The 27,669-nt window shown below is 45.6% G+C and overlaps 2 protein-coding genes across 5 annotated transcripts in view; both read left to right on the top strand.

Moving 5' to 3' along the window:
- Positions 1-26,784, top strand: part of LOC147901279 (Putative N-acetyl-gamma-glutamyl-phosphate reductase) — a 39,445-nt gene extending 12,661 nt beyond the window's left edge. For all 4 annotated transcript variants that reach the window (XM_087375839.1, XM_087375841.1, XM_087375842.1 and 1 more), the window contains exons 9-14: positions 227-287; positions 459-539; positions 20,650-20,729; positions 25,501-25,590; positions 25,881-26,009; positions 26,128-26,784. In XM_087375839.1, the coding sequence (XP_087231965.1) occupies positions 227-287; positions 459-539; positions 20,650-20,729; positions 25,501-25,590; positions 25,881-26,009; positions 26,128-26,235 (549 nt within the window). In that variant the 3' untranslated portion in view covers positions 26,236-26,784. The remainder of the gene's footprint in view (positions 1-226; positions 288-458; positions 540-20,649; positions 20,730-25,500; positions 25,591-25,880; positions 26,010-26,127) is intronic.
- Positions 1,204-20,022, top strand: LOC147901280 (uncharacterized). Its single transcript, XM_087375681.1, has 3 exons — positions 1,204-1,474; positions 1,640-1,974; positions 19,933-20,022. The coding sequence occupies exons 1-3, from the start codon at positions 1,204-1,206 to the stop codon at positions 20,020-20,022; spliced, it is 696 nt and encodes a 231-aa protein (XP_087231807.1).
- Positions 26,785-27,669: the final 885 nt, after the last annotated feature.

Genomic DNA, 27,669 nt, shown 5'->3' with positions numbered 1-27,669 from the left:
TTTAATTTGGAACTCTCTGAGGAGGTACTAATGAATGCAAGTATGCTTTGCTGTTGTTGTGGAACAGCCATGTTATATAATTTCTGTCTTCTTTCATATATACAGCAAATATCTTAGTGCTTTGTGAGTCTTGGGTTTTAACCAATGCTCTTTGCACCTTCTAGATTACTCTATAATTCTTCCTGCTCCTATGTATCCTTATTTGTTCATACGTATCTGTTTCCAGGCTAAACTCATTTCTCAAGAGGGTATCATAATAGATGCTAAATCAGGCGTCAGTGGTGCTGGTATGGTTTTATGAAGACTTTACAAGGATTTACTGTGTATTGGTGATGGCTTGCTTCAAATATTATTTCATCAAAAGATGTAACTCATTTCTGTTGTTGAAACTTGAGGAAGCCATTTGATGTACAGAGATTGAGACTCAAATGATGACAAATGCTTTTTTGTTTCATCAGGACGTGCTGCAAAAGAGTCAAATTTGTACACCGAAATCTCTGAAGGATTAAATGCATACGGGATCACAAAGCACCGGCATGGTTGGTTCCTTCTTTATGTCCCCTCCCCCCCCCCTTCCCTTTTCCCCCTCTTCCCAACGTCCTCTTTTGTTTTTCCAGCCTCTCTCCTTTCTCTTCCTTCCCTCCTTCCCTTAGTCCCATGAATGTTTAGAAACATAGGACAAGCCATGGATTTCTTTTAAGCAATGCTGGTATGGATGTGTGCTTATTGGTCTTTAAAGCTTGAGCCTTGTATTGCTGTTGAGATTGACATCTCCAGGTGTTCTGTACAGAGTGAGGGCCTTTGATGTGGGTGTGCCCGCCCAGTGAGAGAGGTCTCAGTTAGTCCGTATTCAGGCTCCTTTTCGACCTCCACAGGACTCGCTCCAGCACAACACCGGCACCCACGAGACAGGGCCGAAGCGGGGGACAGACCAGGCCGACCAGCTCCTGGCGCTCGTTCATCTTTCTCAATTGTCAACCAGGGGTTCTCAATCATATCAAGCACCTTACTTCTGCACGTGCTATTTGGGAATTCCTTGATGGCATGTATCTTCGCGTCACTCCCATGAAACGTATCTCCTTGGAAGTTCAGCTTCGTCGCCTCGATGCGGCTACTTCCTCTTCCATACGGGACCACATCAATAAAATGCAGAGCATGCATCAGGACATTCTCCATGCAGGCAAGGATATCTCCTCCGAAGATATGGCTATTACTCTCTTATCTCATGTTATTACAGACAGTCGATACGCCGCATTCTATTCTTCTCTTATTACCTCTGGCCGCCTCAGCACCATCACTTGGGAGGAACTTGTCCCCATGATGATGGATCAGGAGGAACAGTTCATCAAATCCTCTGATGGCCCTTCTGAGGCTCTTGTGGCCCACCGTCCTAAACCTCGATCCAAGAATGCTCCGTCCTTTGCCGCTAGCCCATCTTCTTCGGATCCCTCCAGCGACCGTCCTGCTCCCAAAGGCAATTGCAATCACTGTGGCACTCCCGGCCATTATTGGCGCAATTGTCCCTACCGCAAACACAAATGAGCCGACGCACCCATGGCCGCTGCGGCTGATGCTTTCCTTACCCCCACCCCTGCATTTGTTCACCTTGAGCTCTTGAATTCGGTACCCCTTTCTGCAGTAGAATCATTGGCTCTCCATAGTTCCGATGCTCGTGAATGGATCGTTGATAGTGGGGCTTCTCGGCATATGACCCCCTCCTCCTCGCTGCTCCAGGATCTCACTCCTCATCTTGGTCGTGTCTGCATCGGCGACAAGCACTCTATTCTTGTTCATTCAGAGGGCTCTCTTGATATTATTCCTGATGGCAAAGGGGGTAAACACTCCTCTCGTGTTCTTTATGTTCCGTCTCTTGGCTTTCATCTCCTTTCGGTTCATCAGATTTGTCAAAACAATATGAAGGTCGAGTTTGAAGCGACCTCTGTTACCATCCGCGATCGTGCTACAGGACAGCCGGTTTGGATCGGCCATTCTACCAATGGTATCTACAAGCTTGTCGCCCTTCCCTCCCTTACAGGCACCTCCCTTGGCGACCTTTGGCACTATCGGTTTGGTCATCTACACACTGATGCTCTCCATCGTGCATTCCGTGACCAGCTTGTCCTCGGCCTCCCTAACGTCGGCACTCGACAAGGTCTCTGTCCCTCTTGTATATTGGGCAAACAACATCGTGAGCCATTCGCCCGTCATGTCTCTCGCCGTGCCACCGTTCCGCTTGGCATTGTTCACCTTGACCTATGTGGCCCTATGCAGGTTATGTCACTGGGGGGAGCCTCGTACTACATGCTCCTTGTTGATGACTTCAGTCGCTATTCTTGGATCTATTTTCTTTCCCACAAGGATCTGGCTTTCAGTCGATTCCAGACTTGGCTGGCCTTGGTCGAGAAAGAATCCAACCACTCGCTCAAAATTCTTCGTGCTGATAAGGGTGGTGAGTTCACCTCTCTCGAGTTTGATCGGTTCTTGAGTAGTCATGGTGTCAAACGGGAATTTGCCAACACAGGTACTCCTTCTGATAATGGCGTGGTTGAACGTAAACATCGTACCGGCGTTGAAATGGCTCGGACAATGCTGACTCACAGTCAGCTCCCTCAATCCCTCTTGGCTGAGGCCATGATGACAACGATCCATACTCTTAACCTCTCTCCGACATCAGCGGTTCCAGGCATGACCCCTTATCAGGCTTACTATGGTTCTAAGCCCGATGTTTCTCATTTTGGCTGTGATGCTTATGGTCATATTCCTAAATCTGATCGTGGAAAGCTTGATCCTAAGTCCCACAAGCTCTTGTTTGTGGGCTACAACTCCGTCTCCATTGGATATCGCCTATATGATCCCCGCCGCCGCATCATCTCCGTGAGCAGGGATGTCCTTTTCGACGAGCAGGTCCTTCCGCCATCCTCCGACTCTCCTCCTGTTCTTGGAGATCCGTCTGATGCCCCGGAGCCCTCTATCCCTCCACCTGCCTCGCCCCTGTTACATCTCCTATTCTCTCTCCTCTGCTTCCTTCTCCGGCTCCAACCTCGTCTGCTCCTCCCTTGGAACCCCGCTCGGTACGTGTTCCGCGATGGCTCATTGATACTCTCCGCTCCTCCGGTCTTGAGGATCCCTACTCCGAACCGCACCCTGATGATGGTCCTCGTTGCTCTCATCGCCACCCCCCACCGTCCTCTTCTGATCCCCTCCATGTCAATTACACCCTTATGTCTCGCATCCTCGCCACTCGCGAGCCAACTACCGTTCCTCAGGCTCTGGCCCAGCCTCATTGGAAACAGGCTATGGAAGCGGAAATTCATGCTCTTCTTCGGAACCACACCTGGGACCTTGTTCCTTGTCCCTCTCACCGTTCCGTAATCGGTGTCCGGTGGATATTCAAAACAAAGTACGCCTCTGATGGCTCTGTCGACAAGTATAAAGCTCGGCTGGTGGCTAAAGGCTATGCTCAACGACCCGGCATCGACTATGGGGAGACCTTTGCACCTACCGCCCGGATGAGCACCATCCGAACGATCCTTGCTCTTGCGGCCCACATCAGTGGCCCATTTTTCAAATGGACGTCAAATCTGCGTTTTTGAATGGCGATCTTCAAGAAGAGGTATATGTGGATCAGCCACCCAGCTTCATTGATTCTCGTTCTCCTACCATGGTCTGTCGCCTTGGCAAGGCCCTCTACGGTCTCAAGCAAGCTCCTAGGGCCTGGAATCAGCGTATTGATACCTTCTTCTGCCGCCAAGGGCTTCATCGCTCTCTGGCTGATCCCAATCTTTATCTCTTTCATGAAGGACAGCTTCATATCTTCATCATTCTTTATGTGGATGATCTGATTCTTACTGGGAGTCATACCAATCATATCCTTGCCATTAAAGTTGTTCTTCAAACTGAATTTGAGATGACGGATATGGGCCTCCTCCATTTTTTCTTGGGTCTCGAGATTTGGCAGACCAAGAGGGGGTATTTTGTCTCTCAGCAGCGCTATGTTCACGAGCTCCTCGAAACTTTCCACATGGCTGACTGTCGGCCCATCACTTCTCCCATGGATCCCAACTCTAAACTCTTTGCTTCTGGGTCCACTGCTTATCCTGATGCCTCCCTCTACCGCCAGCTTGTTGGTTCTCTTATCTGGCTCCTTAACACTCGGCTGGATCTCAGCTTCTCTGTCGGCACCCTCAGTACCTTTATGCAAACCCCTTCGCTTTCTCATTGGCAGGCTGCTCGTCGTCTCCTCCGCTATCTTCAGGGAACCTCTACTTTCGGGCTCCTATATACTGCCGGTGGCTCCTCTCCTTCCCCGCTCACTCTCCGAGGTTGGAGTGACTTTGATTGGGCTGGCGACCCCGATTCTCGCCGCTCTACCACGGGCTATGTTTTCTCCTTTGGCTCTGCAGCTATCTCCTGGTCCAGTAAACGACAACCCACGGTCGCCCTATCCTCCACCGAGGCTGAGTATCGTGCCATGTGTAGTGCCACCTGTGAGGCTATGTGGCTTTGGCGCCTTCTTCTCAATTGTGGTTTTCAGCAACACGCTCCTACCACACTTTTTTGTGACAATCAAAGCTGTCTCGCCCTTGCTCGCAATCCGGTCTTCCATGCTCGGACAAAGCACATCGAAATTCAGTACCACTACACTCGGGAGAAGGTTCTTGACGGTACCATTTTGCTCCTCTTCAGCACCACTACCGACAATGTCACCGACATTTTCACCAAACCCGTTTCCTCTCCCCTCCTCCAGCGCATGCCAGCTCTCTGGGTCTTGTGCCACACCCTGGAGCTGAGAGGGGGTGTTGAGATTGACATCTACAGGTGCTCTGTACAGAGTGAGGGCCTTTGATGTGGGTGTGCCCGCCCAGTGAGAGAGGTCTCAATTAGTCCGTATTCAGGCTCCTTTTTGACCTCCACAGGACTTGCTCCAGCACAACACCGGCACCCACGAGACAGGGCCGAAGCGGGGGACAGAGGGGGACAGACCAGGCCGACCAGCCCCTGGCCGACCAGCTCTTGGCCGACCAGCTCCTGGCCGACCAGCTGGTCGGCCCAGTTGGCTGACCGACCAGCTGGTCGGCCTAGGCCAACTGGACCGACCACCTACCCTGGCCTCCCCTACATAAGGGCCCTCCCCCTCCTCATTTTCATCATCCACTCCTGCAGCTCCTCAGGTCCTCAGCTACTGCCTGCTACCTCCTGGCCGTCCCTACCTGAGCCCCATAGCTGCCCTGTTGGCTGCCCACGCTCCCTCTGCAGATCCCCCATCCCTGCCTGCTGCTGCCCCTCAGTTCAGTCCTCTTTCCTCCTACTTCTCAGCCCGGTTCTACACCCCATCTTCCAACTTCTCTCATTGCCTTGGAGTGCCCGCCTTGCTGAGATTCAGGACAGCAATACTCAGCCCTTCTACAGCCTCTCTTGTGCTCTTCCAGCAGGCTGTACCTCAGGTTTTGTATTGCTGTTATTGAGCAGTATTTTACTCCTTTATGAGGATTGTATCCATGTTTTACGGCTCCATTGAGGGCTGATATACAGCAGCTATTTCAGGCCTACTGGTGTCTCTCGTGTTCTTGTTATATTCGCTTTCCGCTCTATATGTTTTCAATTGCTTCTTTGAGTCCCATCAGCTGAGATTTGATTTTCAGCTCAACAATGTTTGCTCTTTCCTTCTAGTTGAAATTTCGTCTTAGGATCTTGTTAGAATTGATGCCCATGTTGTCAAATTTAGTGTGTTTGAGTGAAGGGTGCCACCATTTGATACTTCTCTCAAGGCATAAAGTATAATCTTTATTAGAATTGACTTCGGTCAAAGAATGTTGACTTTGGTTAACTAAGAATAAGTTTTATTGTTTTGCTTTTGCTTTGCATTGGTAAAAGAGAATTGTGGGGACGCCCACAAGGGACTAGGATTAGTCCAAGAACTAGGAATGCATGCATTTCTCTAATCTTTAAAGGGTTGCTTGGAAGAGTGCTAAAAGGCTCAAAAAGCTGGAGCAAGTGGCAAAAAGCAAGTCCCACAAGACAAAAAGCACACGGGAGATGGTGCCATTAAAGGACCCACGGGGTTTTAAAAAGAGCATAAGAGCTGCCCCTAGGTGGGCTAAAAGCAAGAAAGCTTAGCTTTTGTAAAAAGTAGCTTTAGAAAAGCAAGTCTAGCTTTTAGCTAGGCCAAGTCTATAAAAGAAGGGGCCTCAAAGCTCCTAGATTGATTGAAGATAGTACTTAGCTTCATGCTCTTCTCAAAGCCAATTGTACAAAGTTTATTTCTATTGCAATAAAGACCTTCGAGGGGATCCGACCCTTATTTCTAGGCCCTAGTCTTGTGTATTGTCTTCTTCTCTCTCTTCCAACCCCTTTTGCTTGCTGCGAATCTGGTATTCTTCGATAAGAAGCAAAGATGTCACGTATCTGTAGTTGTCAAGCTGTCTCCTGTCGTGGTGGGGGTCGCAGTCTCCCAAATCTTTGTATCCAATGAGCAGCATCAAGGGTGACCTCTCGGGTCGGGGTCGGTGTCCTCTAAGTAAAGGGACGTTGGGCTGAACCTCTATCGTGTGTGCTCTAGTCCTCCTCTGTGGCTCCCTATCCTCTGCTCTGTGTCGTTTCTGCCCACTGATCCAAGCCGCTCTCATGTCGGCTGTCTCCTCATCCTCTTCTCCAATGTGTCTTGGAGCTGACTCAAAGGCATAAAAATCAGCGACGTGTCTCTGTGCTCGATCAGTGTCCCGTGGTGATGTCTCCTCATGCTGTCTAATGTGGTGTAGCAGAGTCCCCCTGAGCCGTCACATCTTCATCAGAAAGAGACCAAAACACACCTGATCATGGAAGTGGACAAAAAGGGAGAGTGGTCCGAATCCGCGCCCCTCCTGGTAGAAGCAGTGGTAGCGTCCTCGGATCTCAAATAAGCTGGGCGAATGCATAGAAAGCGCTCCTCTGTCTCCACTATTGCTAGTGTGCATAACCTCCAAATTCGCAGCTCTCTAGGTGCCTTGCCTCAATCCTCAAGTGGTGTGACGAGACTCGCATCTGTCCCATGGCAATCCTCAGTGCATGGGCAACTCGCCTATCCTCCGAATACTGGGGCCTGATGATCAGTCTGACATCTGATATCCTCAGGAAGTGATCCTGGTAAAACTAGATCTTGGTAGGAACTACTGGTCCCCTCCCCAAGTCCGTGATGTATATAGCTGAAGTAAATCCAACTGTATGATATGGTTGATCTCATCTCGTGCGTCTATTGGACCCATGAGAGAGAGTGTATTATTGTTCATGGGAGACCAACAGGTCTATTGGACAACAAAAATCTAGTCAATCCATCGCGACTTCGAGTTATTAGAAAGTACCTACATTGTAGTCTGAAAATAAGACAATAAGCGGCCATACATCCATTTTAAGAATGAGGGCCATTCGGTTTTGTTTGAAATTCCTTTCTTGATGAGGGTCACACCTGTTGAAGTTTTGGATTGACTAATCGCCTATGTATGGTGTATCATCAAATGAAGAGATAGAAAGATATGTTTATGATCTTCAATACATCTCGAGCCATCATGCGCCAGGAGCAGTTCACGTTTGATGGGTCACCTGTTGAGATAGTTTCATCATATACATATCTGGGGGTTGTCTTCTCCGGGCCCATCTTCACTATGAGACTTGCGGTGCAGGCACGCTTGGACAGAGGATACGCATCATTGGCCAAACTAGAGAGGCAGTGCTTCCGCTCACACTTCCAGGATCCACAGACCAAGGGGCTGCTGTTTGACTCCTTGGTCCTCCCAGCGGGCATGTATGGCAGCCCTTATTGGGAGCCAGATCTATCCGATACGGAGTAGGCACGGGTGGAGCGACTACAGGTGCTCATGCTATCACGAATGATTCGCAGTAAGCCATCAGATCATACATGCTGAGTTTGGGTCAACTCCACTATAGCTAGATGCTGCATTTCAGGTTATCACATATCTGTACCGAGTCAAAGAGTACGGGGATTACCCTTTTGGATGTAGGAGGCTGCCATGGTTGGCATTGTCTTCCTCTATGACACTCTCAACAGGAGGTGACCAGAGATGCTGGTATGCATGCACAAAGAGATGGTTTGAAAGGTTGGGACTCCACATGGACAGAGACTCCCTCCCTTCAAGTACAGTTTGGATGCTCCTTTCTCCCCCCTCATGTCACACGATGTCAACCTAGTGATTGAGGATCTGTAACAGCTACACACATTCCGAACCTAGTTAGCACCGAGCGAACTCCCAGTGAAGGTTAGCTTCTTCAGAGATCACTGCTTACATATCACAGATGAGGGTTTCATTGATCCACCAGGGTACACATGGATCCACTTACCCAACTCATTGAGGATCTCTATTGGGCAGTTCCGGGTCTCTTCTCATAGACTTCGTAAATAAAATGAGATTCAGGCTAAGATTAAGGAGCACAAAGCCAAGCGCAAGAATACACTGAAGATCAAGATAGGAGGCCTTCCTGAAGGTGTTAGGATACATACAGTGACACTCTAGTAAAAATCAAGGCTACCACCTCTAATGGCCGACAAGAGACGAAGACGAAGAAATCCCAGAACTAATATCCGTCACTCTAGAGGACATGCCACAATTACAATTAGTGCACACGATATACGAATCAAGCTTCTTCACCGATCCTACAAGCTGAAAGCTTCGCCGATCCTACAATCTGGAAGTGACCAAGACAAGGATAGCCAAAGAGCTCATATATATCTAGATGAATCCAAAAACATGCCCAAACTCATCCTCTAAAAACACAACACAAAGCGCAGTTTCAATCTCATGATAGTCACTCATAAAGTTGAAAACCATAAACTCCATCCGAGGCATCTCCTAATGAAATGTTAACACTAGCTTTTGGTGTATTTCTTCTCTTGTCATAACGTTCATCTTTGAGCCTCCTTAGTCTTCTATACTGCCTATTTTCCATCCTTCCTAGTAGCCTTGACCTTGGCTAATTCCGTTGCCTTTAAAATTTCAGTTGAGCTCATGTGAGTTGTTTAACCCTCTTCTATCACTCTCTAGCTGTAAGGCACTATCCTCTTCTAGATTCTACTGCAGATCACAGGAGCAGCACCATGAATCACCTCCCAGCCAATTCTTGCTAAGGCTAACAAGCAGACAGAGATTCCATTCGAAATCTTACGTGAATAATTTCCTTCTCTTCTCTCTCTAGCCTCAACAAGCCCCAATTCCCTAGATTGATCTAGATGCCACATGTCATCCATATAGGGCCTTGCTAATGCAACATTTCACCCCTCTCTTGGGATGCATTAAATCCTTTGCCCCTAGTCACAATCTTTGCACTAGGCCCTTGGCCTTAGATCTACCTAGTCTAGTGCTATCAGCCCTCACCTAGGACCTTGGCATTAATTCCCTCCCGATCAGTTACATGAAGCGTAAATAAATATATCACAAAGATAGATCCTATAAGGGAAATGTCGACTGATTCTTCCGAGGTCATGCTACCTCGGTTAGAGCGTAACATTCCTTCCCTCTTCAGACATCAGCGTCCTCGATGATAAAATCTGGGAACACTCTCCGCAACTGATATACGGATTCCCAGGTAGCTTCGGATAGAGGCTGACATGCCATGCAACCAACACCGTGGGTATCTTCCGATTTCGTATTTGCATTGTTCCTCGGTCCAAGATTCTTGTTGGTTTGCGCCTTGCAATATCCTCTATCTCCTGAAACAAAACCACACCTTCGATTAGTGAGTCACCAATATGTAAAAATTTCTTTAAGCGCGAAACATGAAAAACCGGGTGCACCTTACACCCCTGTGGCAATTCTAATTTATAGGCTACACTGCCTATTCTCTTTAGAATTAACCACGGCCCACAGTATCGAGGTGATAACTTAGCACACTCTCCTGAAGTCAACGACTTCGAGTGTGAAGGAACTCTGAGAAAAACTTTTTCTCCTTCCTTAAATACTCTTATAGACCGATTTTCATCCGCATACACCTTGGCTCTATCCATAGCCTGGCGGATATTAGCTCTCGCAAGTGCTAGCATCTCCCGCATCTGAACTACAAAGTTCGCGGCACTAGGCACTTTTTGAGGTACTCCAACCATAGTTGGATTGGTTGGTCTATAACCATAGTTCAGCTTAAACGGACTGAACCCGGTAGAGGAATGTTTTCTATCATTGTAGGCAAACTCCAACAATGGCAACCACTTGTCCCACGTATGTTGCCTCAATGACACATATGCCCTCAGCATATCCTCTAAAGTCTGGTTGACTCTCTCCGTCTGACCATCCGTCTCAGGATGATCCCCACTACTCATTCCCAACTCAGTCCTTAGTGTCTCAAATACCGCTGTCCAAAAATGACCGGTAAATCTGACATCTCTGTCTGACACTATGGATCTAGGCAATCCATGCAGATGAAATATATGTCTAATGAACAAATCCGCTACTTGCGGGGCACTAACAGACTCTCTAGTCGGAATGAAGTGAGCCATCTTGGTTAGACGATCATGCTCTCCCACTTACTTAGTGGTATTTCCAAGGGATGTAAAAGTTCGGGTGGCTTCACCCGCTCGGCCTTGCTTACCTGACACGAGAAACACCGTGTCACATATTCATGAATATGCTTTTTCATCTTTGGCCAAAAGAAATCTCGCTTCACGAGATCATATGTTTTCTCAACTCCAGGATGTCCCGCACACGGACTATCATGGCACTGTCGAATGACTCTCTGCCTGAGATCATTCTGGCCAGGTACTACAACCTTGCCATTTCTAACAAGCATATCATTCCTTATGGTATATCTTGCATATGTTTGGCCTTTTCTGGATGCTAGGTCATCCTTTTCATTTTCCCCGGGTTTTAACACATGAGCTTTAGGCCATAAGCTCTGGACAAACTCGTCCACCTTTTGAGTTTCTCTGATCTCGGTCATTAGAGTACTCTCTAATACCGTGAAACTCAGGTTGTGCATAATGCGAGACAACGCATCAGCAACCTTATTGCCTTTTCCTCTTCGGTACCGAATCGTTAGATTAAACTCCTGCATGAGCTCTGCCCACCTAGCTTGGCGGCCCCTCAAGTTAGGCTGTTTACAAAAATGTTTCAGAGTATCATGATCCACATTCACATAAAACTCTGAACCATACAAATAATGCCTCCATGTTTTCAAAGCATGGATAACAGCATACAACTCCAATTCATGAGTTGGCCAATTCCTTTGAGAGGGAGAAAGCTTCTTGCTTTCAAAGGCTACTGGCCTTCCCTCTTGAAGGAGAACTGCTCCTACCGCAATGCCACTTGCATCGGTTTTTAGGAACAACGGTTTCTGGGGATCAACTATTTTTAACACCGGTCCTGTGACCACAGCTTGTTTTATGGTGTTAAAACTTTCTTGTTGATTCTGTTCCCCAAATAAAAGATACTTTATCTGAGGTCAGATCAGTCAATGGCGATACTATTCCGGAATATCCTTTGATATGCCTTCTATAAAACTGGACAAATCCCAAGAATGATCGCAACGCGGTCAGACTCTGAGGGATTGGCCAAGTTAGTATCGCAGCCACTTTCTTCGGATCCATTTCTACCCCCTGTGGAGTAATTATGAATCCTAAATATTCAAGCCTAACCATACACAGTATAGTTTTCTTTTTATTTACATAAAGACTGGCTTTCCTCAAAGTACCGAACACTACTCTTAAGTGTTCACGATGCGCAGTAATACTTTTACTGAATATCAGGATATCGTCAATAAAATGTACTACGAACTTTCCGATATACGGACGTAGCAAATCGTTCATAAGCATGACGAAGGTCGCTGGAGCATTGGTAAGTCCGAAGGGCATTACCAAAAACTCATAATGACCAAACCTGCTTCTGAAAGCAGTTTTATGCACATCCTCGGCTCTAATCCGGATCTGATGGTAGCCACACTTAAGATCTATCTTGCTGAAAACCACGGCTCCATGCAATGCATCTAGCAAGTCATCAATCCTAGCCATTGGATACCTGTGCTTAACAGTGATATTATTCAATGCTCTGTAATCTATAGAGAGGCGAAACGTATCATCCTTTTTCTTCTTTAATATCACTGGTGAAGCAAAAGGTGAGAAACTTGGTTGAATCTGCCCCAACTTGAGGTATTCTTCCAGTTGTCTACGCACCTCCGCCTCTTCAGTAAAACTCATTCTATAGGGAGGTCTATTTACAGGTTCTGCCCCCGGAATCAGTTCTATCTTATGCTGAACTTTCCGCTCTGGAGGTAACCCATAAGGTAATTCATCCCTAAAACATTCAGAGAACTCCTCTGTTATAAGATTAGCCAGCTTGGCCATCTCACCACTTTGCGTAACATCAGTGCTAGCCGAAGAATCATCAATCGGCTCTACCGATGCTGTGCAAAGGAATAAAAACGCTTCTTGAGCTTTTCGGATTTCCATCACGGAAACCAACGGTCCCTGAGGTACATCTTTCTCACCTCGCAAGACATAAAGCACATCATTCATCTTGAATTGATATACGTGCTTTTTCCAATCAATGGCTGGATTCTTCCTAGAATGCCACGCCATACCCAGGGCTATATCTGCATGAGCAAGCTTGGTCATTTCAAAATCAAGCTTCTCAGCATAGTCCTGAATCCGAAGCTCCAACTGGGTAACCCTTTGGTCCCACACTTCAGTTGAACTTCCATCTGCCATCCTGACTGTATACGCATAGTCAGATGGACTTGTCTTTAATTTCAGCCTCTTCACGAGCTTGGAGTTAATCACATTGTGAGTTGACACCGAGTCAAACAACACAATGACATCATGATTGGCCACTTGCCCTTTCATTTTAATTAACTCCGTATCATTAAAGGCTGTATATCCCGTTGCTGCGGGCTTAGATAGGATGTTATCAGGTGCACTCGTCACTAGCTTAGCAACAGACACACATAACAAACAAGGTACTAACCTCTGAGAAGATCCCGCTAGCTGAATCTGCATCTCTTCCGCTCTGGGACTTCCCTCCATCTCCACGTCACACTCTGAGATCACCATCTCAGCCATCCGACGATCTTTGTTACGTGGACAATCCTTCCACTGATGAGGTTGAAGGCAACCAAAGCATAAGCCTTCTCTCCTCGCTTTTTCCCTTTGTTCTGGGTTCAAGGGAGACTTAGACCAAGCCCGGGCTGCCATTGCGGTTACTTTCCTCTTCACTCTAATGGTGGTACTTGGTTTAGGAGTTTCAGCCGGTCTCGCCTGCTTGGCCTGACCACTCGGCTGCGAACCACTCCCTCTACTAGCCCACTTCTTCTTAAACCCAGATTTCTTCGGATACCCATACTGGGTTCCGACCTGTGCAAACCCACTTGGCTTGTTGCCCTTGGCATCCTCATAGTTCAGGGCTATACCTATTGCATCATCTAACGTGTTTGCGTACTTAGCCTGAACTTCCATTTTTATTTGATCATTCAATCCAAATATGAAATCTTTCACTTGGATTGATTAAGGCAGGGGTTCGTCAACCTTCATTACACTCTCTCGAAACTTATCAGTGTATTCTGCCACTGATCCCAGGCTCGGAATGCTTTGTCAGGAGGTAAGAAGTGTTTCCTGAATTCTCTTTTAAACCCCTCCCAGGTAGTGGATGCTATCCCATCTTTTTGTTGTTTAATCCACCACCGATCCGCTGCCTCACTAAACATGTGGGTGGCCTCGCGGATCTTCTTGATGTCATTTCTGATTTCACAAATGGCGAACGCCTCGTCCCATTTGTGTAACCAGGTCTCAATGACATCGGAGCTACGGTCGTTCATCCGACCAGAATACTTTTCCGGTCTATAATTAGCAATATTTGGCACTTTAGCCTTCCTAGGCTCGACCGTATGGACACTAGACTCCGGTTCCATTGGAGCCTTTCCCTTCTCCTCTCGAGAAGGTATGGCAGACATATTATGTATCGCTCTCCTAAGTTCGGACTGCCCTTCATTGGCCTGTAATTGCTGCGCTAACAACTGTTGCAAGGCATCCTCCAGCAATGCAATCCTGCCAGCTAAAGTATGAGCTACTGGGCGCGATCCCTGCTGGGTCGGCCGGACTCCTGATTCACCAAGGTCCCTTCTGGAAGCCCCTTCTTCTACTTCCATTCCGTTCAATGGGTGTTTTGTTTTGTTTTGTTTTGATTTTGATTTTTTTTTTAAAAACCACCACTAGAAAACTGTATTTACAAGCTGACACATTCAGTGTACTAACAGTCTAGCACAATTCCCTATACTAGGGAATTCCTGCAATCCCACATGCACACTGACTAGGCATTTGATACATGCATAACCCAAATAGCGCTTTTCCCTATACTAGGGAAGCTCCTGCAACTAACTCTGACTGAAGCACACAGGCATATCCTCAAGCATAATCTGTCCTTGCTATAGCATCATAAACTGCAACCTCTGCTACAACCACAAAAGTCTAAACTGCTTCTGACAAAACAGGAATAACGAAAACCAAAAGGGAAAATAGATAAAGTGCTCCTTGGAAACTCCCCGCAGCTTGCAGCCTGCACGTACGGCCTGCTCTCAGATCTTGATCGTCAACCTGTCGCCTGGCCTCATAGTCTCACAAGTCATCCATAATCTATGATTGTATATGCGCCAGGGAAGCATTCGACAGCTATTACCAACAGCTCTCCACGGGCTTCTCTATGCACCGAATAGCCTTCAGCAAGGTCACCTCGACACAGCAACGACACCTTCTACCAACGACCAACGAGTTGCAGTCAGCCACGTAACATGTCGAAGGCGAATCGCTCCCACGAATCGCTTAATTATCAAACCACCAACGATCCTTTTTTTTCTTTCCCGTCGACCGTCCTTGCGGGACCTTGATCACCTAACGAACACATCGTTCGTCATCAAGTGTGCGCTGTCTGTGCGTCGCCCGTCGAACCACCACGCTGTCCCCAGGCCCAACTGTTCGTTAATTAAGTCCGTCGCATGGAGGCCACAAATAGTAGAGTCATCCTGTTAACCCTTCATTCCGTCGTAGACCACGGGTAGCCAACCTGCACTGCGTCACTTCTGGCACCATGACGAATTCCCGCTGTCCGTCGTCACGCCACGCCCCTCTCTGATTTCGCTGTAGTCGCGGGAGCGCCAACAGTCCCAAACTCCAACCCCGATTCAGAAGCCTTCGTTACTCGTAGACGACCTCCATATTCGTTGAATGCCCGTATGGGACCTCCGTTAAGGTAGTCCAGCGCCCACCGGTGCGTAAGCCAATTGTCTGTCAGCGCCTTACGGGACCCCCAGGTCACCGCTCACGTGCACCAATCCCGACTAGACCTCTAGTATTCTACGTCAGCTTCACCGAATTATCGAAGGCCTCATCCTTTGTCTGTCAGGCTAATCGTTCCACATGATCTCCCCGCTCACGTTCTACGACCCGTTTGCGTAGGCCACCGTTGGACGACTCGCCACCAACGCTCCACTTCGTAGCCTCGGCTCTGATACCAAGTGTAAGGCACTATCCTCTTCTAGATTCTACTGCAGATCACGGGAGCAGCACCATGAATCACCTCCGAGCCAATTCTTGCTAAGGCTAACGAGCAGACAGAGATTCCATTCGAAATCTTACGTGAATAATTTCCTTCTCTTCTCTCTCTAGTCTCAACAAGCCCCAATTCCCTAGATAGATCTAGATGCCACATGTCATCCATATAGTAGGGCCTTCCTAATGCAACATTTCACCCCTCTCTTGGGATGCATTAAATCCTTTGCCCCTAGGCACAATCTTTGCACTAGGCCCTTGGCCTTAGATCTACCTAGTCTGGTGCTATCAGCCCTCACCTAGGACCTTGACATTAATTCCCTCCTGATCATTTACATGAAGTGCAAATAAATATATCACAAAGATAGATCCTATAAGGGAAATGTCGACTGATTCTTCCGAGGTCATGCTACCTCGGCTAGAGCATAACACTAGCACTCCCGTACTCCCTAGCACCCATCATCGGAGGCGAGCGATCACGAGGGCCAGGGATCAGGCGCACCTCACGAGGGTCAGGGAGTAGGCGCAGCTCACGAGGACCAAGGATCAGGCCAGCAAGACGAGGATGAGGACGAGGACGACGATTCGAATGAGGAGTAGTAGTTTGCATCACAAGCAACATTTGCAGTCTTTTACCTTTTTTGACAGTTTTCACTGTCAAACCCTAATTTCCAACAGAAAAATTTAGGGCTTTTGACATCTGGACCTTCAACCTGTCAATACAACACCTTGGACAAGGTTGACAACTGAAATCATTCCAAAAATTGAAGTTTTCAGTCAATTTCAGGTTCAGGACTGTCACATTGTGCCACGTCATCACTCAGGTCTACAAAATTTGGGGCTTTTGTGTTGGGAGCTCAATTTCAGCTGGTAACCCTGTTTCTATACCTTGCTGCACATATTTTCACTCTATTTGCTCTCTCTATTTCATCACCTGAGCAAGAAAAGGGACCGTGTTGCCTTGAGGCCCACTTTAGTCTCCTAGAAATATCTGTTGTTAGCTCACAGGTGTTTGGGACAGTAATTCATATTTTTACAGTTTAAAGCCTTGAGGCTATACTTTGTCAGTGCATTTCTATCAGTACTATTTACAATGGCTGGGAACAATCACGACTTATTTGGCATTCTTCGTGAAGATGATAAGTTGGATGGGACCAACTATCCGATGTGGTCCTATGTAATGAAACATATTCTTGTTGCAAGACACTTTTGGAATATTGTTTCTGGGGTTGATCTAAGGCCAGCCAATGCTACAATGGTTGCCTCTACTGCTGGTCCCTCTGCAGAGGGTACTACTCTTGATGCCTCATCTTCTAGCACCCCTGCTGTTGCTCCCCCAACTTAGGAACAATCGAGATGGAATGCCAGAGATGCAATTGCACATTCCTGTATTGCTTTATCATGCAAGAGAATCATTATTCCACACATTTGATCTTGCAGGACAGCAAAGGATGCTTGGGACAAATTGGCTTCTCTTTATCAAATTCGCAATGAGGTACGTGTTGCATATTTAAGAAGGCAATTGCAGGAAGTCAGTATGAATGAAGGTGACTCTATGGATGCATACTTGACAAAGGTCAAGGACCTCATGGAACAACTTGCCAATATTGATGAGGTGGTGCCAAATTCTCAGCTTGTCAGTACCACATTGAATGGACTACCAGATACATATCCAGGGTCTGCTACAACCCTTCGATTAGTGGCCATGGGTAATCCATACCACTACTCTTTTGATCAGCTAGTCACATTGCTTTTGCAGGAAGAGCAAAGCCGAGCCAATAGACAAGCTATTATTCCTGATCATGCATTTGCTTCACAGCAGACAGGAAGAGGCAAGGCTTCCAAGCCCATGGGCAAGCTTACAGCCAGGAGAGCAGAGGGTATAGGTTATACCAACCAAATACTGGAAGATTATTGTAAGTAAAGATGTAACCTTCGCTGAACATTCGGCTGCTCCTCTTGTGGACTGCAAAGCTAAGCCAGAAGTTGACATGTTTGATGCCTTTGACTCTTGGTTACCTCTGCCTTCCTCAGAAGGGGACTTTGACCAGCAACATGAGCCTCCTGCAGGCCCTCCAAAAAGCAATGATCAGCCAGTACCCCATGCTGATTTGCAGGTTTCTCTTCCAACACAAAATGATCCCACTATTCATGATGCAGTCATTGAAGAAAGGGCTGTCAATAGACAGCAAAGGCAAGTTCCTAGATGGCTTCTTGATACATTGAGGGACAGCAAACAAGATCAGCCTTTTGCTGCCCAGACAAGGTCAGGAATAGACAAATGCATGGTCACTTTCTTGAGTTTGCACTCCTTACTACAGCTTGCAATGAAGAGCCTTTGTGCCATAAAGATGCTTTTGACAGCAAAGAGTGGATGGATGCAATGAAGGCTGAGTTACAATCCATTGCCAAAAATGACACATGGAAATAAGTAGATCTCCCTCCTGGCAAGCATGCCATTGGTACCCGGTGGGTCTACAAATTAAAAAGGAAATCTGATGGCAGTATAGATCGACACAAAGCCCGTCTTGTTGCAAAAGGGTATGCTCCCACAACAAGGCATTGACTTTGAAGAGACATTTGCTCCCACATCTAGGATTACTACCATTAGATGTGTCATTGCCATTGCAGCCCATCATCATTGGCAAGTGCATCAGCTTGACATCAAAAGTTAAAACTGCTTTTCTTCATGGGGATCTGCAGGAAGAAGTCTATGTCACACTACCTCTTGGCTTTGAGGTTGTTAATTTTGAAAACAAGGTATGCAGGCTTAGAAAAGTCCTTTATGGTTTGAAGCAGGCACCCAGGGCATGGTATGCCAAAATTCATGCACACTTACAATCTAGCCCCTCCGTGGGAGTGGATCTGATTCTTTGGTGCTGATTTTGTATGTGGATGATATGCTCATCACGGGCCCAGATACTCAGCATATTGCAGCTTTCAAGGTTGATTTGCAGTATGTTTTTGAAATGTCAGACATGGGACAGCTTCACTATTATTTGGGCATTCAGTTTGCTCATGTTGAGGGGGGTATCATGATGTCACAGTCCAAGTATATTGGACAGCTCCTTGATCGTTTTCAGTTTGAGGATTGCAAGCCAATATCTACACCAGTGGACCCTGGCTTCAAATTTTCAGCTCATGATGGGAGCCCACCATGTGATATCACTCTTTACCAGCAGGCTGTTGGATGTCTCATTTACTTATGTCACACCAGACCTGACTCATAGTATGCAGTATCTCAGCTCAGCAGGTTCATGCACATGCCCAGTTCACAGCATTGGCAGGCAGTGAAGAGAGTCTTCAGATATCTCAGAGGCACTCAGGATTTAGCCCTCTTCTACGGTGATCAGGGTTCACTTACCATGCATGCTTTCACGGATAGTGATTGGGCAGGTTGTTCCGACACCAGAGTGTCACATACCGGCAATTGTTTTTTGCTTGGCAATTCATGTATCTCTTGGCTTAGCAAGAAGCAACCAACAGCTGCCACATCTAGCTGTGAGGTTGAGTACAGAGCAGCCTTTACCGCTACAGTAGAGTGTGTCTGGCTTCGACAGTTACTTACAGATCTTGGTATTCGCCAGACATCCTCCACCATGGTCTACACCGACAGCCAGAGTGCTTTGGCCATTGCACGTAACCCAGTGTTTCATGCGCGTACCAAGCACATTGAAGTCCACTATCATTATGTTCGAGAGCGGTTGTCAGCAGGAGACATAGAGTTGTCCTATCTTCCCACAGAGGACAACATAGCATATCTGTTTACAAAGGCACTTCCTCGATTCGAAGTCTTCCGACAAGCTTTACACTTGGTTCCCTTTGTTACATGATTTGACATACCTTGTACATTCATAGGTGGCTATATCTTTTTGGGATGAACATGTGCCACCATGACCACAAAATACCAGGTATTTTGAGACGTTTCTAGAATACTTCAGCCCATACCATGGAGGGGGGTTTGTAGGCCATCTTCTCCCAGTTCTAGTGATGCCCTATGGGCCCTGGTATGTTCCTTGTAGGCATAGTTATAGGCACTTAGTTTATTTTGTGCCTTTTATGCCACATATGACACTTAGTCCTATGTGACACCTAGGACACTTAGTCTTGGGGTCTAGCTATAAGTACTAAGTACTTTTCTTTTCATAACACTCTAGTTGATGTGACGGCTGCTATCTTTCGACTCTTGTACCTTGTACTTGCTCTCTCGTTTATGGATCCTACATAGGATGGAGGGTCCAAAATCTGCATATTTAGACGGGGCACCTACATCCCCTTGCGAATTGCATGGAACACTTTGTACCGCAGATGTGCTCAAATTCGAGGGGCTGATCTACTCAACGTCTCTGCATAAAACTTGCATGCCAGCTTCTTTGTGCTAGATGAGCCATATTTGTTTATGAAAATGGTGTCTTGCCATACAGCACGTCTTGTGCTTCCACCTTTCGGCCATGGTAGCCTGTACTCAGGAAAGAATGGGATCAAGGGAAGAAGAGGAGAGTAGGAAAGAATAATGGGAGGGTTGAGATGTGGAACTTAAAGAAGGTGGCCACACACACACGGGCTGAGTATGTTATGCCCACAATTTTTTCAGATTATGATGCGCTGGGATGACATGCTTGCCCACACGTGTGTGCGCGTGTGCACACAAACACAGCTGCAGCTACAGCCACAGATGCATGCGTGCACATGTGTTGGATATTCTGTTCTCAAAGTACAAGAATCCTCATTGTGACAGCATGTGATGTGTGCATCTATGCATGTGCACTGGAGCGGAACTTCAAACCTTAAAGAGTCACCTTGAAAAGTCAGAATGATATTAAAGGATCTTGAGGCAACACATTAGTATGTCTGTTTGAGTACCGGCTTAAGATTGCGTGTCCTCAAAAGTTGTTACCTTTCAGGGTAAGAATCAAGTGTTTCCAAATCATAAGAGATAAGTGCACTACCAACAAAGCTTTTGCTGTAACTTCCATAAGGCTGGCTGTCATGAAGTTTTGCAGTGCTTTTTGTTGAATCCGTATTCAAATTTCATTTGGATTTGTATCTTAGGAGTGCCCTAGTGGGTTTAAATGCTGGAAGGTGTCATGGATTTAAGGAGAATGGTACACCGTAATAAAACAATGGATCTGTTTTTGCAGTTCCTGAGATAGAACAAGGGCTTTCCGAGGCCACTGGATCAAAGATTACGATCAGCTTTACACCACATCTTATTCCTATGGTGAGTAATTGTAATATTAGTTTGGTAGCGTTAATTGTGGATCTCTCTCTCTCTCTCTCTCTCTCTCTCTCTCTCTCTCTCTCTTGCGCGTGCACGGCTTGCTGCAAAATAGAAGGCTTTCAAAACCTTGAGTGCCTGTAGTGTAGGTGTGTCTATGGGATGGTACACACACTCGTCCAAAAAAAAGCGCCTCCTAAGTGAAAGCGGCATCATCCGACTTTCCAAGTGAAAAGTATTGGAACCCAATGAAATTTAGGATTGCTGCCTGAACACTCTGTTTGTGTCATGTGCATGGTGCACCTAGGGTTGGATAGCAAGTGAACGTGGGTTATGGGATAGCATAGGGCTGGATGGCTATTTTTAGCCAAGATTGCTATATATAGAGATTGATTCATATATAGTGCTCGCTTTATATGGAGAGAGCTATTCATAGCATTGTGCTATCTATAGCGGGTTTCCTTCTATATAGAGGGAGGGCCAGTGCTATTGTGTAGATCAGTTGAGTGCTCCTCAACTGATGGATGGGGCTTGGACCGAGGCCGGGACTCTGGCCATCTACATGGCGGATCATAGGTGGTGTATCGAAGGTCATCTGGATGGGCTCAGGTGGTATGGGATGCCTGGGTTAGATACGGGCCTATGGATGAGTCGAGCTGTAGCCCACGTGCTCGGGGGTGGTCAGGAGGATCGAGGCACTTGCGCTATGATTCTGGTTGGATTGAGGACGAGATTCTAGGTCAGTGATAGGGTCAGATCCTGCGGGGTTGTGTCATCTGGTATCAGAGCCGTCCTATCACAATTGAATTCAACACGAGGTATGCAGAAAAGATGTCTTCCAGGTACGCTTTTTAAGATTGCTCTTGCAAATCTGTCGATGGCTGATGATGTGCGCTCATGATTGGGAGAGTTGTGGAAGAAATAGAAGTCCATAGGCTGTGTGCTCTCTCTCGGTTGCTACATGTTTGGAAATCGTGATTCCCTGAGAAGGGTAGGCGATGAGAAGACTTGATGCTTACAGCAAGAGATATGAGGATGGATCGTTTTTGACCTATAACTTCTCACGCTTGGGTTGTTAATGTGATTGGCTGTGTGGGGAAGAGTAGGCTGGTTAGGGAAAGAATTCGCTCTAGGTTCTCAAGGATGAGATTCCTACCTTAGAGACCTAGATTTACTGCAGTTGAGAAGTAGGAGGAAAGAGAGAGCGTTCATAAGCCTAGAAAGTGGCTTGTCTAGGAGATTCAGGCATCAGAGACATGGGCGATATGATTGGGGGCAAGCGCTTGGCTTTGGGAAGGAGCGTATGGCCTGATTTTAGCGCGTTTTGGCTATTTTTGGCTGGCTGGAGAAAAGCGATACAGGATCTATTAAAAGCGAGACTGTTTTTGGGTTAAAAAGCCGGTTGCTTTTTTGTTTTTCTCTAGCAAGGAAAGCACTTGCTCTAAATCTGGCACGTTTTGGCTATTTTTGGCTGGCTGGAGAAAAGCGGGACCAGATCTATTAAAGGCGAGATTGTTTTTTGGTTTAAAAAAAAAAAAGCAGTGTTTTTCTCTAGCAAGGAAAGCACTTGCTCTAAATCAAGCACACACCCTAAATTCGCCCAGCTTTTGATGGCCCTTCCTGCCTATTTATATACCTGGGATTTCTCTCTCTTTCTCACTTCAGCACTTCAGTGCATGAAGGCGAATGTCCCACCTTGTTTCTGTCTGAGATCAGCCTATCAGATTCCGCCATCTTTCTTGCTGTCCTCTACTCGCCTTCTTCCTTGATTCCACGCTGCACCTGATTCTCTTTTGCTAGTGTGAAGAGCACGTGTTTGGACACAGCTGTTTTTCTTCTAGTCCCTCTCCCGTGTGAGATATTTTCCAGCCATGGAAGGACATCAAAGTAATGAGACACCTACGTTGGATTACTGTTTTATTGAGATAGAGGACGAGACTACATCAGAGGTTATTCCTCGTAGACCTCATGACCTGCTACGAGAGATGGATTCCTTGATGGATGAACTCTGGGCAGCTCTTCACAACTAGAAAACCCCTCAGTACTAGAAATATATTGAAGAAGGCTCATGCTGTTCTAAATGTAGACAGCTTGTTTTAGAGTCTTTATACCGCTTCCGAGTTATTGAGAAGCGATGAAGAGGTTGAAATCCTCAATTTTGACCGACACCTAATTAATTTTTGGCTTGGCTGGATCTTTTGAACCACTTTTGGTTATGATTTGTAACTAGTGGCATCTATAATTTGATGGGTTTTTTTTTCAAATTATATAACATGTACTTTTGTTCCATATATCTTGAAGTTTTTTAGATATATGGTACATTGAGGATGCCTGAGACTTTGCTACATCTTAAACTGGACTTAACTAAGACAATTGGATTTCCCTTTCTCTAATCTTGGTGCGTAGATTCCTGTTTGGTTTCTATTTGAAGTTTTGATCTCGATGTGATTGTGAGTTATGGTGTTTCTTCGAGTTACCATTTGGACATATGAAGGTTCTTATTGATTAAACCAGGATGAGTCTTGATGCATACCTTCTTTGAATCATGTCCAAAGGCGGGGTCATTCTGATTCTCACTCTTTTAGCCTGAGGTCATGGATAGTCAGGATTCAAGAGTTGTTAGGGATGCTACCTACTGGTTTTCTTCTTTGACCTATTGGTTGGGGTATTGTAACACAAGGGGGTGATATAATCACATTAAGAAAAGGATTGAGAACGGATTTGCCACCTTGACTCAATCTGGGATCATCTGAGTTGAAGAGGGATTGGCTACCTGATTCACTCATATTGTCCACCGAGTTTTTTATTTGCAGTATACTTTGGTGGTATGGGACACTAAGGTATGTTACATTTAAGATTCTCTGATGTGGTGGTATACTCCAGCGTGAAATAATACCCAAGAACCTCTAGGGTGAAGTACAAGTAGGCTGAATTGAATTGGGGGCAACCTGATTAGATTTTTTACGAGGGCTGACTAAGATTCTTTACCCTGAGAGAAGCCATGTATTTTGTGGGTTCAACCTTGGAGCTCCATAGTCTAGACTCAATCTCAGGGAGGGTTACCGCATCTCTTTTGATGATGGTCTGTCGGTGCCTTGTTTGGAACTTGATGTTCCTAGATAAGAGATCCTAAGAACTGGATGATCCTGTGATCGGAGCGGTTTATTGTGCACAAGTTTATACAGGATATCCGATAGTGGATCTTATTTTTAGAGATTTCGGATTGTATAATTCTGTAGTCTTTGGACTACATAGGATGCTATTCCTATGATGTTGACTATATACATGTCTAGAATAGTACCATTGACTGGATATAGCCAACTGAATTTTTAATGATTATCCTCATGTAGGGACATTTCGAGGATAGATCTTCATTGATACTTCCATAAGATTCTTCCATCATGAGTTATGAACGGATACCTAATTGTTCTGCGATGGAAAGTCTGTCATGTATTTCAACCCAAGAATTTGAATTACAAGGGTATTCCGTTGAGGGATTTTCTGAATACTAAGTAATTCAGGACATTAGGGTTGATAGAAAATTGCAACCAAAAATTGGCCTCGAGGGGTTCAATTGATGGGGTTGTTCGAACAATGATTCCTCGATCTCAACCTAAGATTTTGAGTTCAAGGATACTCAATAGATAAGGTTGATAGAATCATTTACCTTTAGGTACAGATTTTACCATGCTTATGTACCGATATGTCAACGGAATTAACTCTGTGGATTCAAGCGTTACTTGATTTCTCGAGGAGGATACTTGATGATCCGTAACCTTGTTTAGATTGAGAGATTTACTTTCCTTGGGTTGGTTATCAAAGCTTGTGGTTTTGGCCTTAGATTCTCTTTGATTGGAATCTCATGGAAAGTATAGCACACTTAAACTGATAGTCAGAGTATAGTTATTGGCATTGACTCATCTTCACAGAGAGTTTTCGGGCTTTCTGGTGAACTCAGGAGTGAGTTCTTAGAGGAAGGGGAGTATGTCATGTGCATGGTGTACCTAGGGTTGGATAGCAGGTGAACGTGGGTTACGGGATAGCATAGGGCTGGATGGCTATTTTTAGCCGAGATTGCTATATATAGAGATTGATTCATATATAGTGCTCGCTTTATATGGAGGGAGCTATTCATAGCATTGTGCTATCTATAGCGGGTTTCCTTTTATATAGAGGGAGGGCAAGTGCTACTGTGTAGATCAGTTGAGCGCTCCTCAACTGATGGATGGGGCTTGGACCCAGGCCGGGACTCTGGCCATCTACATGGCGGATCATAGGTGGTGTATCGAAGGTCCTCTGGACAGGCTCAGGTGGTATGGGACGCCTGGGTTAGATACGGGCCTATGGATGAGTCGAGCTGTAGCCCATGTGCTCGGGGGTGGTCGGGAGGATCGAGGCACCTGCGCTATGATTCTGGTTGGATTGAGGACGAGATTCTAGGTCAGTGATAGGGTCAGATCTTGCGGGGTCGTGTCAGTTTGGCTACATGTCACTTTAATACCTGGTTCTAATTGAATGGCCACTGCAGCGTTTCTTGGTTGATTATTTCATTGCAAAGTTGGTAAGTTTATTATCTCGGTGAAGCATAAGTTTTAAATATGTCATGTTTTATATGTTGGACTGTTCGGATATACTTCTAAAAAAATTCTATGAGATATCCTAGTCTGGCATGAGGAGATCTAAGTTCACGTAAGTTACACTGAACAAGATTGCAATGCAAAATTAAATTGTAGTATAGATTCCTGATATGCATCTTGGGTTTCTTTTCCTACAGAGCCGAGGAATGCAGTCCACAATGTATGTGCAATTGGCCCATGGAGTATCATGTGATGATTTACATCAGCACTTAAGCAACAGATATAAGGTGAAACATACGAAGATAATAGTGGGTAATCCATGTTGTGCAGGGCAAGTTTTCTTTGAATCTATAAGAGTGTACCCCATGAAATCAATTGGCATGTTTGTACGTTTCTCATTCTTACATTTAGGACGTCACCTTTTATGGGTTTATCAAAAAGTGAAGTAGTGCAACATCTCTTTGATAGGTCGTTTTTAAAATGCGAGGGAATAGATCACATGTGCATGTGCATGTATTGATCTTGGACAAGAGATGGAGTGGCCCAATAACCAATCGTCCTGTTTTGTATTTTTTAGAATGAAGAATTTGTGATTGTCCTGCCAAAGGGTGTGATTCCACACACTCGTAACGTTCGGGGTTCTAACTACTGCCTTGTGAACGTTTTTGAGGATCGTATCCCAGGAAGGGCAATAATAATTTCTGTGGTAAACATTGCTCCTGTTTTCTTACAAACTCTGTGGACTTATCATAAAATGCATTTTTGTTTGTCCTCTAGATGATAATTTTTAAAGTGAAAAGTTAACGTTTTGACTTCTTTTGTAGATTGACAATCTTGTAAAGGGTGCGTCAGGACAGGCATTACAGAATCTGAACTTGCTAATGGGCTTCCCAGAAGCTACTGGACTACTACAGCAGCCACTCTTTCCTTGAAGGACACTTCACAGCAATTCCGCTACAACAATTCGGGTTTTGAAGTTTCCATATGTGAACTCCGGATACACTTAACTTCCCTAGTAGAGTTGTAGAGGTATATTAACGTTTTCTTCATGCAAAAAGTTTCTGACCTCACTCAAGACATTGAAAGCCTCCTCAGAAAACTTACAATCTTACGAGTTAATGACATCATTTAGACTCTCAAGCCAGAGGTCTGAGAATTTACGAACTTTTGTTTATTGCCCATCACTCTCCTTATGGAGTCAAGCAGCAAATGGCCGTGTGCAGTTTGTATTCCTTTCGTTGGTTCTTACAACTGATTTTGGAAAAAAACACTGGCAAAGAACTGACGACTGCAAAGACTCGGAAGCAGTTGAAGACAGTCAGTCTCTCGCTGTTGAAAACATGTAATCCAGGGACGTCAAATTTGGATTTCAATATAGGGGATGGAGGGTAGCTTGTAACCTTGACAGCTGTTATCTGGGCTTTCGACACAAAGATTCTCCAAGGGAAAAGGCGAGTTTGGGTGGCCTCGTGTCTTAATGGGAAGGCTTTCATTTGAAGTCCTCGTATGCCTTTTATTTGTTTTTGTTCTTTTTCTCTTTGTGGAACCTTCACGTATATCTGGATTTGTGCCTGCCCTCACATGTCAATTACAGTGTTAGCAGCTAACATACAAGTGGGAATTGGTGTGAGATATTTTTTGGTTGCTTACACCAAGGAATTTAGCCCAGCAATGCTTGACGCTTATGTCACTCGCGACAAGCTCTCTTGAGAGTGAACACACATTCAGTGTATTAGTGTTTGTGCAGTGTGCACACGGCATAGAGTCTTTGGCCTGTCTAAGTATCATTTCTTTCGTGCTTCTCTACGGCAATCATTCTTTGATTGCCTGCACTCACGGGATCCGGTTTATCCTGCTTTTTTGTCCTTTTTTGTCCTATAATGAGATCCTTTGATGTTTCTTGTAATATAATACATTTGGATTTCACAAAAAAAAAACTGTATCAGTGTTTGCATTCTTTGATTTCTTAGTGTTAGCCTTCTTCGATTTCTTAGTTTCAGGGATGTACCAGGCCTGCATCATGATGTCCTGGATCACACGATGTGTCCACCTACTAGTCTATGCTTTTCGGCCTTCAACCATGCTCATTCCAATTTCTGTGTAGGAACTCGTGGGCTACCGTCAACCTTTGTTGCTGAAATTCTAACCTCTTGTTGATACTATTCAACGTTATGTTAAGATAACTTGGATTGGAACTATGTTGAACATCTACATTGGAGATTAGTTAAGAAAAATAAGGAAATCTTCCTAGACCACTTATATTTCAAGTTTGCATGATATAGTAAGGTGGATATGGTAAGGCTAGACCACTTATATTTCAAGTTTGCATGATATAGTAAGGTGGATATGGTAAGGCACCTCAAGAA

Source organism: Dipteris shenzhenensis, chromosome 6 (genome assembly GCF_047967505.1).
Source record: "Dipteris shenzhenensis isolate YYH24624 ecotype China chromosome 6, Dip_SZ_1.0, whole genome shotgun sequence".
Taxonomy (NCBI): Eukaryota; Viridiplantae; Streptophyta; class Polypodiopsida; order Gleicheniales; family Dipteridaceae; genus Dipteris; species Dipteris shenzhenensis.
Note: the sequence above shows the minus strand (reverse complement) of the source record. Positions and strands in the feature narration are given on the sequence as shown.